This window comes from Mesoplodon bidens, assembly GCF_964165515.1.
Source record: "Mesoplodon bidens genome assembly, chromosome: 11".
NCBI lineage: Eukaryota > Metazoa > Chordata > Mammalia > Artiodactyla > Ziphiidae > Mesoplodon > Mesoplodon bidens.
Genome location: NC_138167.1, coordinates 8,540,550 through 8,556,405, shown reverse-complemented (window position 1 = coordinate 8,556,405; position 15,856 = coordinate 8,540,550). Strand labels below are relative to the sequence as shown.

Here is a 15,856-nt window from a genome sequence, read left to right as displayed (position 1 = left end):
GCACAAGCCAGGTCTACCTACCCTGGTTTTGTGGAGTTTAGACAGAACTCATTTTAAAGCTCTTTAATCTTATCAAAGACTTTAAGCTGGTATTTTTACAAAATTCAAATGGGAGACTCACTAAAATTTTTGGAAACTGTTCATTTATTCAGCAAACATATGCTGAATACCTGCTGTGTGCTGAGGATGCATGGTACCTGTACCAGGGTTCTCAAAGCCCTCTGTGGTGGGAGGTAATAGTAAGAAGAGGGATTTTAAAGCCAGGCAGAGATGGATTTGAATTCTAACTTCACCGCTTACCAGCAGTTACTTGCTCTTGTTAGGCCTCAGTTCCTCCATCTTTAAAATGAAGATAATATTTAGCATGGCTTTTGTGAGAAAATTAAATGATTTAATGTATGTAAAACATACAGCTTGGCTCATAGTAGGTACTTGGTAAAGGAGTGTGGTAAATGATATTAAATGTGCTGTAATAGAGATCTATACAAGGATTAGCACAAAGAAGAGAGTAGTCACATCTTTAGGAATGAAGATGGGGTTCATCAGGGAAAACGTCTTAGAAAAATCGTGCATAAGGTTGGTGGGTGTTGGTCAGTGAATAGCGTTACTTATGCGGATAAGTGGAGAGATTGCATTCCAGGCAGAGGGACTGTCCTGTCCTGTCCTGCTCAAAACCAGAGTGAAACAGGCACCTTTGAGAAGTTACATGTCAATTGGACTGCCAAAATTACAGGCTCCTGTCTTGAGGGGTGTCAGCTGGAGATAGCATATGTAAAGGTGAGATCACGAAGGGTTTTGCTTTTCCTCTAAAGAGTCTAGACAGTATTCCAGAATAATGGCGAGCCATTGAAAAACTTAAGTGAAGGACTGGCATGGCTACATAATTGTGAAAGCTGTAAAGCAGATGCATTGGAGGTGATAAGATTATGGCAGGGGACTTTTTTAGATTGGTTTTAGATTTGAAAATTTTTTGACCACATCAAGAGGAATACAAAGATGTGAGTACACACAATTGAAAGTGTCTACAACAGTATTTACCTGTATTGTGTGGAACGCATTCTGAAGTTTTCTGTTTCAAAATGCTGGTTTCAACCCACTAAGTTGTTTTTACCATCTAATGCCTTGCAGCCTATGATTTTAAAATGCTTTGGAGGCTATTGTAGTTCCAGCAGAAGACGGTGGAGGTCTAAATCAAGGGGAGCACTGGTGGTGGAAAGGAGGGAGGGGATAGATTTCAAAGTTATTCCAGAAATAGAATAAAAAGAGTTTGGTAACCACTTAGAGTTGATAAGTCTAGGTTGACTCACAGGTTACCTCACTGAGTGACTGGAGTCATAAACTAGAGTATATGGCAGAGACCAAGAACCCAAGTATCCTTTTGTATCTTGACTGTGGATGTCATGTTTAGCTGATGTAGATTTTTAATTAGTTTATTTTTGTTTTAAATTTAATTTAAATTCCTTTAATTTGCTACAGGTGCCATCATTTATTTATGATCTGCCTTACCCCTGGAATCTAGGAAACATTGACAAATGATGGTGACTATGAGTCCAGTTTGGATTATGTTGCATTAAAGTTGCCCATTGGGTATCTTATTGTAGCTATTCAGAAAGTTAACTATATGGGTCTGTAGCTCAAGAGGGAGAGATGGGCTTTTTAGTTTATTAATGTTAGTTACAGCTGAGGCAGTAGACGAACTCTCCCAGGGAGAGTAAGCGGCGGAGGAAAATAGCAGGTGGCAGACAGAACTCCGGGAAGCACCTGCACTTGAGGCAGACAGAAGAGAAGGAAGCCAACCGGAGGAAACAGAACAAATAATCAGATGGTAAAACTGAGAGAGTGGCATCTTGGAAGGATCAGGCATCTTTGAGAAGAAACCAGGAGTCAGCAATATCGAATGGATAGAAATGTCAGTGAGAAGAAGAGTTTATTGACTATGGCAAATGGGAGAACTTTGACCTTTGCAGACTAGTTTCATTGTGGTAGTGAGGACAGAAGTCTAATTTCAGTGAGTTAAGATGTGACCCAGAGACTAAGAACTGGAGATGGTGAGTGTAAACTGTTCTTTCTTGAAGGTTGGCGTTAGAAAGGAATGCCAGTGCACTGAAAAAGAATGAGAAAGATGGGCTGTTGCTCACAAGAACTAAGGAGTCTGTGCCTCAGAGTCCCTAGGTGATAATATGGGACTGGCAGCCCCTACATATTGTGTAACTTAGTGATGTTGTTTTTTCTCATTTCTTGGATTTAATCATAGGGTGAGTTAGCTATGTGGATGGGTTCTTTTGAGGCAAGATGAAGCAGAAGGAAGGTTTTTAAAGGATCTGCAGTTGTGAAATATAGTCTGACTATTCAGAATGGAAGGCTTTTTCCTTCTGAATAGAAGGGTAATGCTCTGAATCTGATGAGCCCTTTTGCTATTTTCCTCTACCTCTAATATTGATGCCCTCTGCTTCTAAAGCCTCGGATAGCTCAGGGATTCCATGAATATAGATGCCATGGGCATCTCATGCTCTGGCTTTTCTTTCTGAGTCCTCGGGTACTCAAGTATCAGAGACTTTATATTCCTTGCCCTCAGGCAACTAGACTCCCCCTTAAGGCAGCAGTATATTGGGCCTGAGAGCTAATGCTCATCTGTAGCTTCTACTTTCTCTTCACCAGGCCTAAAGGTCACTTTTCAGACCTAAAATCAAGCTCAGAGCTGATTTTGGCTTCTTTACCATTCCAGGTAAAACATTTGATGACTCTTCCAGGTCCATCCCTTCTGATCCTAAAATTTTCTCTGAAATTCCAAAGTAACCTTATTGATTTTTATGATATACAGAATGAACTAGGATAGATTTTATCTATGTATGTGGTTTTAAGCTTCTTAATGGTGTTTAAATCTATAATGAACACTTTTGTTATTGATTTACAATTATACTTCCCAATGTATTGTTCTATGTCTGTTTTCACTTAAGGACAATTCGTTTTGATTCCTAACAATGATGTTTATGTATATATCCATGGGGCATGATGTATATGTATTCATAAAAGAGAAAAGTGTTTATGAGTTGTCTTCACTAGCCTCACATTCTGCTTGCAAGCCCTCTTTTTCATTACTATTTGGAACCTACAGTTGTTTTTCCATTGTATAATTGTACTGCATTCCCGTTTTAGATCCCACTGAGGAGCCAGCACCACAGGCCACCAATACAGTTGGTTCAGTTATTGGAGTCATTGTTACCATTTTTGTGTCTGGAACCATATACTTTATTTGCCAGAGGATGTTGTGTCCACGTATGAAGGGCGATGGGGAAACCATGACTAATGACTATGTAGTTCATGGACCAGCTTCTGTGCCCCTTGGTTATGTGCCACACCCAAGCTCTTTGTCAGGATCCCTTCCAGGTGAGCTGAGACTGATCCATTGAGAATCAAGTCTTGGGTCCTGGCAAGATTGCCACGTTTCCATTATGGAAACAGAATACTGCCTACAGTCTATGGCCACGTAGACCGCTTTGGGTTTAAACAATTATAAGAACAAATGTTCTCTTTTACTTTTAGCACCTTCTCTTTACACAGAAGTCCTTAGGTATGGTTTGGTAGAAATTGCCAAAGGATATAAAGCAAATATATGTACATACAAGCATTTATATATAATACATTTACTGCATATACTGGTTTTCTGGATGTGCTCTACTGAAAATGAATCAACTGGTCATTTGGTGAAAAGAGTCATAAACCACAGTTCTTTAGGTTCACTACCAAGAGACCTCAGTACTACTGAGCCCAGGAATTAAACGAGGCCAAGAAATGGATGAAGATTCCTTTTCAGCAGAGATTTAGAAATACCTGAGTGATAGCAGGGAGGTATATATCATCTTATGTTTTCTCCTAACATAGGTGATGACAGTGGGAGTAGGTTTTGTTCAAACATAGCCAAGTTGCCAGATGTTCGATACTTGGGAGAGACCATATTGCTCTAGGGACGTACAGCTTTCTTTTCTTTTTTTAAAAAAATAAATTTATTTATCTATTTATTTATTTTTGGCTCCGTTGGGTCTTCGTTGCTGCGAGTGGGCTTTCTCTAGTTGTGGCGAGCGGGGGCCCCTCTTCGTTCCTGTGCGCGGGCTTCTCATTGCGGTGGCCTCTCCCGCTGTGGAGCACGGGCTCTAGGCGCGCGGGCTTCAGTAGTTGTGGCTCGCGGACTCCAGAGCACAGGCTCAGTAGGTGTGATGCACAGGCCTATCTGCTCCGCGGCATGTGGGATCCTCCCAGCCCAGGGCTCGAGCCCGTGTCCCCTGCATTGGCAGGCGGATTCTCAACCACTGCACCACCAGGGAAGCCCCAGCTTTCTTTTCAATGCATTTTGGTACCCTCAGTGAAAAGAAGCCTTTCTTGTGATGAATATGGAGAAAGAGATACCAGGCCAAGAGCCCTGTGAAAATAAGAACTTATTCTGGCTGTTAACTCAAAGGAAACATGTGATTTTTAAAACTGTTAATGATTCCTTGTTACCATACCTAACTTTGTTAGTGGAATTTGGGAAGTCACTTTGAAAAAATGGAATTTCTTCTTTAGCATTGTAGTTGTGATTCCAGCAACATTTGCATCCAGTAGATAAAGCAATAATCTTCCATACAGTGAGTTTATGCCCTTAAAAATGGGTTTAGTTTTCCTTTGAGCAGATCTATTACTTAGTCTGCCCTGCTTTGCAGCCTCCACTCTCCACAGTTCTTTCTTTCTCAGATCCTCTAAGAGGTTGAAAACCTCTCAGTTTGAAGAGCTCTGCTTCCATTCTGGGGAAGAGGAAGGGCTGGGAGCTATTCTTGTCCTTGTTCTAGGCCAGCTCTCAGTGGAAGTGTCCACTTCTAGGGAACATTTGTTTCTCTTTTCCTTTAAGTGTTTTCAATTATTATTGGGGAAAGAGGGCATAAATTGTTTTAAAGCCAAACTATTTGACTATTGGTATTTGTAATTCTAGTACTGAATAAAATTATTTCATGCATTTTTATAGACCTTATTCAACTTCAGTATTATCCTCCTTCATTTTAGGAATGTCTCGAGGTAAATCAATGATAAGCTCCCTCAGTATCATGGGGGGAAGCAGTGGACCCCCTTATGACCGAGCTCATGTCACAGGAGCATCGTCAAGTAGTTCTTCAAGCACCAAAGGCACTTACTTCCCTGCAGTAAGCAGTCTGTTTTCCTTTGTTCACTTTGAATACTAAGATAAACAGGATCTTAGATTTTTAACTTATTTAAATGTGGGTACTCAGTGATGGTAATATAAAAAGTTTTTTAGTATAGAATTTAGGTATATAAGGCTCAAAGGATTTACTACCACGTGAGCACTTAGAAATCTTTCTTTAAGTTCACTGTGTAGCAACCAGCATATTTGAAAACACTGACATTAATTTCATATACTGGGTAAAAGTAGAACTATTGAATAGTACCTCCTGAGAGGCTAAGGACCTTCATTCCATGACCTCCCAAGAGAAGAAGCACACGTGGTATTTCTCCTAAGTCAGTAATTTTTCTCTAAACATTTATAATTTTAAAAACTCAGAACCCAGTTGTGCTATACTTAAACCAGTGACTTGTAGATTACAGATTTCCTTCTCATCACCTTGTGCTATTCAGCCATAATGAAATTGTGTCTTGGGGGGTGGAGAGCCACAGTCCTGAAGTACTATTTTAGGTCAAATCTTTGAAACAGGATTGTGCTACTCTTGTAATGGAAAGGAATATGAACAGAGATGAAGGAAAAGAAGTTGAAAAAAGGCTAATAGTCTCTGTCTGGAATAGACTATTCTTATTTCAATAATTTGATTATTTTTCCTTTTAGATTTTGAACCCTCCGCCATCCCCGGCCACAGAGCGATCACATTACACTATGGAATTTGGTTATTCTTCAAACAGTCCTTCCACTCATAGGTCCTACAGGTAATACACATCCTCCTCCAGTATAAATCGAAGTATTTATTAGAAGCAAGTATTCTAGTTGTGAGTTTGCTGTAGCCCTGAATGAATAGATGATGGTCACCAAGAGAGAACAGGCATCTTGTCTTGGTAATGCTGATATTGCCCCTACCACAAATCCTTTTCTTTCAGGGCATTATACTTTTTTAAAATTGAAGTATAGTTGATGTACAATACTATATAAGTTACAGGTGTACAGTATAGTGATTCACAATTTTTAGGGGTTATACTCCATTTATAGTTATTATAAAATATTGGCTATTCCCTGTGTTGTACAGTATATCCTTGTAGCTTATTTTATACCTAAAAGATGATACCTCTTATTCCCCTGCCCCTAAATTGCCCCTCCCCACTTCTCTCTCCCCAGTAGTAACCACTAGTTTGTTCTCTATATCTGTGGGCCTGCTTCTTTTTTGTTATATTCACTAGTTTGTTGTATTTTTTAAATTCCACATATAATTGATATCATACAGTATTTGTCTTTCTCTGTCTGACTTATTTCACTTAGCTCAATACCCTCCAAGTCCATCCATGTTATTGCAAATGGCAAAATGTCTTTCTTTTTTATGGCTGGATAGTATTCCGTTGTGTGTGTGTGTGTGTGTGTGTGTGTGTGTGTACCACATCTTTATCCATTCATGTGTTGATGGACACTTAGGTTGCTTCCGTATCTTGGCAAATGTAATAATGCTGCTGGGAACATTGGGGTGCACATATCTTTTCGAATTAGTGTTTCCATTTTTTCAGATATATACCCAGGAGTGGGATTGCTGGGTCATATGATAGTTCTATTTTAGTTCTTTGAGAAACCTCCATACTGTTTTCCACAGTGGCTGCATCAATTTGCATTCCCACTAACAGTGTACAAGGGTTCCCTTTTCTCTGCATCCTGCCCACATTTGTTATTTGTGTTCTTCCTGATGACGGCCCTTCCGACAGGTGTGACGTGATGGCTCATTGTGGTTTTGATTTGAATTTTGCTGATGACTAGCAACGTCAGGCATCGTTTCATGTGCCTGCAGGCCATCTGCATTTCCTCTTCGGAGAAACGTCTGTTTGGGTCTTCAGGGCACTATACATTTTTTAAAGAGCGTCAAAAATGCTGTCTTTTAAAGTATTAAGGTAGAGCCCCCAGGCTTCGGCAGTATTCTAAGGAAGTTACCCCCAAAGTGACTTGATTGCAAAATAGGTTACTGCTGAGGTTAGGCTTGATTGATAGTCTTCAGTGGAATATTGGGATAAAACTAAGGTTGGGAGCGTTTCGAGAACTCTAAAACAGCAGGAGTATTAAGGGAACAGAATTTGAGAAAAGTTGAGAGAAGCTTAAGTTCACCTCTTGCTTACATATGTTATTACAATCTAGAATGAAAAGTTTCTCATATAGTTGCATGGAATAAATCATGACTCACTAAAATAACTGAAATGTATTCGTAAGCCAGAAATGGGGGGATTATGCCTTTGTGCTGATTCGTGAAGTTGTAGAGCATAGGGACGAGCAAGTTAAGTCCTAGTGTGTCATCTTCCGTCTTATTCGAGAGGCCAGCGGAAAGTCCAGAACTTACACTCTCTCGTCACTTAGTGCCCAGTGTTTATTGGCATCCCTCAAGCGCCTGTTGTCTTCGAGATCAGGTGTTTCCTAGCATTCCAGTCAGATTGCCCTGATATATAACCTTGTAGATGCGTAGAAGGCAAGTGGAAATTGTTTATAGTATCTCATTCACAATCCTCATTTCAGTTTATGGATGAGATAGGCTTGGCTCTGAACCGATTGTTTTTATGTTTTATTGTAAATGTTGCTTTCCCTACCACAGGTTTGTTCTAAAAAGCCAAATAGAAAGGCAGAAAATTGAAAAAACAAAAGGAAAGACCTAAAATTTTACTTTTAAAAAATTAATTTCCTTAAATTGAATAAAACACTGTTTGGTTCAAGTAAACATAATTGCATCAAAAACAATTCTTATTTAACCATTTCCCACATCTCAAATTAAGCCCAGTTTATTTCTTCAGAGTGAAACTTTTTATCATTTGTTGAAACTTTTGTCTAACTTAAAGTTTGTGGAACTTAAAAGAATTTTGTTAATTCTGTTTCCTTTCGTTCTCTCCTCTTTTTGTTTTTCTCCCATGAAAATGGAATTTGGGCCTTTTAAATGTAGAGCCAAGAAATTTCTCCAAGGCTCGCCACCTGATTGGACAGAAAGATAAGACCTAAAAAATACTATGACATCATGTCAGTACTGGTAGTAAAAATGCTTGAGAACCTGCTTGGCAGGTCATGTAACTTTTGGTCTTTTGCAGCCATTTCTTTTCATACCACTGAGGGCTTACCTCACATGGCTTTTATCCTGAGGTGTTATCTGGCACTCTGTATCGCTAGGTATTTTATAAATCGTTACTTCAGTTTTACACTTGCTCTTGCCCTACTCTTACAGTCATTCTGTCTGATGGGAAAGCATATAAATCTTGATTGAGATAAATATGAAATAAGAGCAGCTTTACTATATTTAGACTATGAATGGTATAAGAAGTTATAGATAGAAGTAGAAATGATAGAAAAGCCAGCAGTTTGTCAGCTCTTATTTTCACTAGTACACTTCTCTCTTTCCAGTGCCTTTTTCTTTAGTTAGCCACGCTACAGACTTGACTTAACAGCTATAGATTACTTGAAAAGGTAGCTTAAAAGGTGTAAAAAATAAATTAGGACTCTGAAATACATATTAGAAAATTCACTGGTCCTGTATGGATACCTAGAATTTATCATTTTGATGTTCAGTTAGAGCCACTCTTATGACAATATGCTTGTCTACATACAGGGAATCAACAATCCTTCCCCCAACCCACAGCAATTTCCCTTTGCTGATAGTAATAATAATGGGATAGATAAGCTCCTTAGGCTGTCTACCAAAATTCAGCCTGGTTTGTACAGTATTTGAGTTGTAAAGAGAGAGTGAAGTCTTCAGACATCATTAAATTATTCATCAGGTAAATCATAGATCGTTTAAGGAGTATTGAGAGAATGCTAACGTGTTTGAGTAATCTAAGACAATAAAGACCCATTCTTCTCACAGAACATGGAGAGCCAGAAATTGGTGAGGTCCACTATATAGACTAAATCCAAAATGTATAACTGAGAGATTTTCCAAAGATGACCATTAAATACAACTTTGAATAGTTCTTTTTTATTCTATGATACAGGGTAACTTAAAGATACAAGCGCCCACCCAGAGGCTAGAGTGGGTTCACCTCTGCATTCCCATTCTATCCACTTTTAATTGCTTCTAATCACATTTTCTCTACAAATATGAAACACATGCTATCCTCCTCCTCCAATCTGCCATGGAAAACTGCCTCTTGGTTGGTGCAGCCTTAAATTGTAGTAGCTTATCGTCTTGCAGGTGAGGTTTGCGCTTAATACTTCTGTATTCTGATAGAGAAAACCACCTCTCCAGAAGTTTGACTCAGCCTCTCCTGATTTTCTCCCTATGCCAGCTACAGGCCGCACAGTTACCGGCACTTTGCACCGCCCACCACACCCTGCAGCACAGATGTTTGTGACAGTGACTACGCTCCCAGTCGGAGAATAATGACCTCAGTGGCCACAGCCAAGGGCTACACTAGTGACTTGAACTATGACTCAGAGCCTGTGCCTCCGCCTCCCACGCCCCGAAGCCAGTACTTGTCGGCAGAAGAGAACTATGAAAGCTGCCCACCTTCTCCATACACAGAGAGGAGCTACTCTCATCACCTCTACCCACCGCCGCCCTCTCCCTGTACAGACTCCTCCTGAGGAGGGGCCCTCCTCCTCTGACTGCCTCCCACACGAAAGTGTAAACACGAATTCGGTTGAGATCTGGAGGGGGGGAGGGAGCTCTTCGAGAAGGGTGAGGCAGACCATGTACAGATAAAAATTATAAATGGGGTAGGGCATACTGGAGATATTTGTACAGAAGGAAAAGATATTTATATATTTTCTTAAAACAGCACATTTGCTGCTTGTGCCATAAAAATTTGTATAAAAAATAAATTTGTACTAAAAGTTTTATTTTTGCAAACTAAATACACAAAGCATGCCTTAAACCCAGTGAAGTGACTGAGTACAAAGGAAACAGGAATAATAAAGGCATCACTGACCAGGAATGTCTGGGCTTTATTGATACCAAAAAAAAAGAAGAAGAAAAGAAGAAAAAAATTAAAGTCCATCTCAGAGCAGCAAACTATAGATACTTGGAAGTAGCCAAATGGCCTTCATGTTAACTAACATTTGAAGGCCAGCAGATTTAAGAAATGAAAGGAAAAAAAAATTAATACTAACTTTGGATAAAGGGCTTTGTTTTCTCTAGGAATCCAACAATTTTATCGAGGAAGATAGATATTTATAAAAATCCATTTGGGGTGCTGCTGTTGTGGGAGAGATCAGCTGTCTGGTAAGATGCTATGGGGCCGTTGGTTGTGCAAGTCTTCCGTCCCTACCTTAAAACTCACCCCTCTGTCATATATTAATTTTTTCCCCTGGGTGTTTTCACCTTGCTTCCTCCCCTAGCAGTATTGTAGGGTATTTTGCCAAAATACCATAATTTATTCACAGTTTTTTATCTGAGGATTAATAAAATGGAATTTTCTAAATTAAGGTTTCATTTTAATATTTCTACTAGCTCCATACCCCCGTCAGCTTAGCTCTTCATTTGGACTGCTGTGTTCGCATAATGATCAAAGGTTAGACATGTTATTGCTCCTCTTTACTTCCAAGATTGTTTTAATGCTCATTAAAATGTCTTTTTACAACACATATAGAAAATGTTTAAGAGTTAAGAGTTACAAATTTAACCATTAAGTTTTTGTTGTAAATTAATCATATATCCTTGCAGTACTTTCAGCATATAATATCACAGTATGAAATCATTTTTATATGTATCTTTCCTAGTAAAACATTTAAATATGTTCCGGTTAGAGACAATCTATTTAAAAAGAGAATTTTTTGTTATCGTTGGGTTTTCCCTTTATTAACTGTTGGTGACATTTTCATGTTCTTTAGGCCAATTTTTCTCAGAATGATCTCTACATACATACCTCTTCTAATGTGTGACATGAGTTTAATATCTTTCTGTTACCTAATGTGAATGTTAGATTTTTTTCAAATTATCCATGAATTATTCTTATAATCACCTCATATATTTTTTATGTGTCTTCTCTCTGATTCCATGATGGATTAAGACGATTTCACAACTTTAACAGTATGGATTCCATGAGAAGGCAAACTGTTAGCTTCTCAGCTGTCAGAACTTGGGTGGAGGGGACTATTGGAAGGCTCTTATGTAACCTGCCTGACCTGTGTGGTGCTGGGGCTGCTTCATCTTCAGCTATATCAGGGCTGACCTGTGGAATGAGTCCGGCACGGCTCTGCCACCTGGCCAGAAGCTGGTTTCCTGCTTTTTACATGTTTCCGAAATGTCTCTGCCAAAGTTGAATGTGTCTTTAAACTAACATATTTTTACCTTAACAGATGTTGGTCAGTTGTTATCGAATGATTTTTTTTTTTTTTTAATTCTGTTTTGTTGAGGCCTCTCTGGATTTCAGGACCGAAGAGAAAACAGTGGAAGAAGGGATTCAGAATTTTGGTGGAGGTGAACTAACTGTTTAAGCAATTTAAAAATATACCTAAGTAAGCTTTTTAAAGAGAAAAAAACACGGTTTCAGAGTAATGCTTAGATTATTGGGAGTACCTTATATGAATCAGGTGCACTTGATTTTGCATATAAATAAATGGTAATCCGTTAGTATCTTGCATTTCAGTCAGACGAGTGTTAACTCTTCCTGTTGATGGAACAGAGTGCTCAAGTTCTAACAAAATGGACATTGAAGTTGCGTTCTGTGACACACAAGGGCGCTTGATGCTCAAATGAAGATGGAAAGGTTTAGCAATAACTGGGTATCACTTAGAATTTGAGAATTCTATATGTTTACATTTTTTAATGTGCATCTTTATCTGGTGGGCTTCCCATGTGGAAACTTGCACTATAATGAAATAAGAAGAATATTGCCTTGTTATATCTCAGTTCAAGTGCTTGTACTGCGATGGCAATGGCCTCTTCTTGCAAAATACTAATTTGTGTGCCAATTTGTTTGAAATTATTTGAAGGCAGTTCAGCTGAATCTCAGAATCCTCTTTCTTGGTATTTGAGATGGATTCTTAACATTTTGGGGAGTACCTTTCAATGAGAATTGTCAAAATTCAGGAAAGATTTATTGACCCTCAGATTATATGGACAGTTAAGCTTAAAAGTAGACTATCTTGATTATTAAACACAAGATCTTTAATTGGAAGATAAAAAATTAATATATGAGGGCACAAATCAGGGGAAAAAGGGAAAAAGTGTTTTGAATTTGGAGTATTGCTAGATTCATTATCCATGCTGGGGGGCAATGAATAAAATTTCATTATATTCCTTAAATGCAAAAGTATTCATTGTGATTGTATGGCGTGAAGTACGCCCATTACTGATGTCATTAAAATTATCTGAGAATTGAACTTCAGCATAGCATGCCTTCTGTGCCCTGTAGTAAGCTATTCTTCACTGAAGTGGTCTTTTATAATTCTGAACTTTTATAATCTTGAACTTGGCTCCTGCTGAGCCCTGGTTTTCTGAACAGTGGCCCAAAGGATTTTGTTGCTTATATCAGATAATGGCATATTCACAACGTAAAAAACAGTTAAGGCATAGAATTTTCTCAATATTAATTTTTCTTTCAGGAAATTTTGTTATGCCTCTGACACTTGCTGTAACTCTTCTAACTAGCATATCATGAGATATTATATGTTTAGCAGAAATTATCATTATTTTAATTTTAATATAAAAATACTTTGTGATGTACCACCAAGAGCTTATCTGACCCTTCAATAAGTTTGAGAACAGATATTCTAAAGGGTTGATATGTATTTAGAAATGAAGTCTTTACAGTACATTTTCATCTAATGTAGGCCAGTAATTGGGGGTGGGAGGTTTTGAGCAGTAAAATTTTAAGATGATTGAGGACTGACTGTATGTTTTCATCATTTAAAAATACTCCAAAGTCAATCATTTGTATACAACCAACTCATTCGATATTAAGACATTGTTAAGGTATAAAAATAGCCACCATCCTTGTTAGGTAGCAGTTAGTTTGGAGGGCAAATTTTTTTGTTTTGCTGTAAAAGCTCATTAATGAAGAATACTTCACATAGGGTTAGTAACGTGACTGAATCTGTTAATGAACTGTATATATTTATGTGACCTGATGGCAGTAATCATAGTATAGAGACGACTTACTTTTGGTACAAAAGAAAGGCTTGCCTTAAGCAAGCAAACCTGCCTCTGCGATAGGTCTGCTGCTGCTGCTGTTGTTTCTCTGTCAAGTCCTGTGCCTCGACTAGATCCTTAAAAGTGTAGTTTTTGTTTTTTGTTTTTTTGCTTTTGCGGTACGCGGGCCTCTCCCTGTTGTGGCCTCTCCCGTTGCGGAGCACGGGCTCTGGACCTGCAGGCTCAGCGACCATGGCCCGCAGGCCCAGCCGCTCCGCGACATGTGGGGTCCTCCCGGACCGGGGCATGAACCCGTGTCCCCTGCATCGGCAGGCGGACTCTCAACCACTGCGCCACGAGGGAAGCCCAAAAGTGTAGTTTTCAAAATTGCTTTATCTCTTGCAGGGGGAAACTTGTCACTTCATTGATTTGCATGCCATAAAAGCAGCATGTTGCTTATTACCATTACACGTCTAACAAGATTCAGAAACAGAAATCTTGGCCTCTTCACGCCCCCCAAGTATGTCAAACTTTTAATAAGCGCAGTACTTCATTCTGAATAATGACATGAATAGTATGTCTGGAGTGTGGGTATGAGTATGTGATTATCAGATGGCTGACAAATGTTTGAGCATCAGTAAATGAGACTGTACACTAAGTGTAGACATGGACTGAGTCTTAAAGAAGTTCATAATCAAGCATTGTTTAAAACATGTTCTCAGAATTCTTAAACTCAAGAAATTTAATTTTATTTGGTACCCCTTTCCTTATCCCAAACCTAAAACGAACCAAGAGAAATAACAGATGATTTTACAAAGTACTAGTAGCATATGGTTGGTTTCTGACTTCTGGGATTGCATCATTTCACAATAGGCTCAAAATTTAGCTTTTGAAATTCTCAAACTTTTAAAGGACTTTGGACCCTAAAGCATAACATTTTACTGTTATAATTTTAAAAGATTTTTTAAATTGTGAACCATATACTCAGGATATTTGTTTGATTGGATTCTGCCTTTTGTTAAACTAAGCCTATACCTGAGCGGAGAGGGAGGTAGATTTTTCGGTTAATCTAGATGATTTAGAATGAAATTACTGACCTCATCCTTCTTCAGTCAAGGTACACGTTATGGTGTTTTGTTTTTGGTGGTTTTTTTTTCATAAGGCATTCTTAAACCATTCTTAAGTTATTGCTGAAAAAAATCATCATGACTCTACAGGTAGAATTATAAACTAAATGATATCTTGTACTCAGAAGTGGAATATAGCCTAACAAAAACTAACTTTTAGATTTCCCATTACTTAGGGTTTGCCCAGTAGTTAACACCAAAGAATTCTACAATGTGCTTTTGCTTAACTGTCCATTCTTTTTTAAAAAGAAAGAATTTTTTTAAATTATTAACAAAATTTTTAAAATCAAATATAAGGGCAGGGATATAGATAAATATTTAGATAGATAGGGAGATGTATATATCTCTCTAAATATCAATGCCTAAATATGAATATTAAAAAGAAAATAAAGCAAAGAAAGTCTAATTAAACCTAACATTACATGAAATTAAGTATCTGGGCTTAGTTGGGGACATTTTATTATAATAAGAGTAAAGAGGATACTGAGATGCTTAAGCTGGACTAGCCTTATTTGCAAGTGAAGGATCTGGTGCTGCTTTCAGATGTTTTATCCTCTGTGTTTTTAAATTTTTTCTTAAGCTTTAATCTTCGTCATTGTCTTAAAGTCAGCTGGTGTTTCTTGTTCATGGACTTTGGTACGATGGTGCTTTGCAAGGATGTATTTATATTTTAATGACCAACATTTGGTCAGCCCTTGTCCACTATTCACTTCCCCCTTTTTGTAAAATAAGTGCTTTAATTTTAAACTGTATAAAAATACCTTGTATAAATCCCCTTTTTGATTATTACAATAAGTTGAGTTGTAACAAATGAAATGTTGATTTTTATAATAAAACAGTGGAAAATACAAGTGTCATTTCTTCAGCAAGAAATTAAAACAGTTGATTGTGCTTTGCTATGATATATGAATGTTGTGTTTCAGACACAACAAAACCCACCTTTATTGTTTGCATTTCAAATAAAATACAACTTTGGAAGAGAGGTTTGAGAACGGCTGTTGCTTAGTGCAATGCTGACAATACCTGTGATTGGGAACAGAATAAGGAAAAGTTGGGTCTGCTTACCCACTGCACAGCAAAGCCAATCTACTGTTACTGGGTTGTGGTGAAGGAAAGTACAGCATTTATTTGCAGGGTGCCAAGCAAGAAGAATGGGCAGTTTGTGCTCAAAAGACCCAAACTCCCTGATAGCTTTCAGGAAAGAGTTTTTTTAAAGGCAGCATTTGGGGTAAGAGCTGCAAGGTGCATGACTTTCTTCTGATTGGTTGGTGGTAAGGTAACAGAGTGGTGTTTCAGGAATCTTTATCATTAACCTTGTGGTTCTAGCCAGTCTGGGTTCTACATGCTTGTGGTTAGCATGTAGTCACCATTCTCTACTTGGGTTGGGGGGCTGGGAATCTTAGTTTCTATGAACAGCTCAAAGATACGCATCAGGTTGTTAGGTATATCCCCTGAGAAGGAACTAGGATTCTGTTTTACCACTGAACTATTATCATT

General features: G+C 38.3%; 1 protein-coding gene across 1 annotated transcript in view; it reads left to right on the top strand.

Moving 5' to 3' along the window:
• The window catches only part of LRP6 (LDL receptor related protein 6), a 178,613-nt gene extending 163,403 nt beyond the window's left edge, over window positions 1-15,210 (top strand). Inside the window, exons 20-23 of the mRNA XM_081248508.1 lie at window positions 3,157-3,387; window positions 5,035-5,171; window positions 5,828-5,925; window positions 9,448-15,210. Of these exons, the coding sequence (XP_081104634.1) occupies window positions 3,157-3,387; window positions 5,035-5,171; window positions 5,828-5,925; window positions 9,448-9,745 (764 nt within the window). The 3' untranslated portion in view covers window positions 9,746-15,210. The remainder of the gene's footprint in view (window positions 1-3,156; window positions 3,388-5,034; window positions 5,172-5,827; window positions 5,926-9,447) is intronic.
• Window positions 15,211-15,856: the final 646 nt, after the last annotated feature.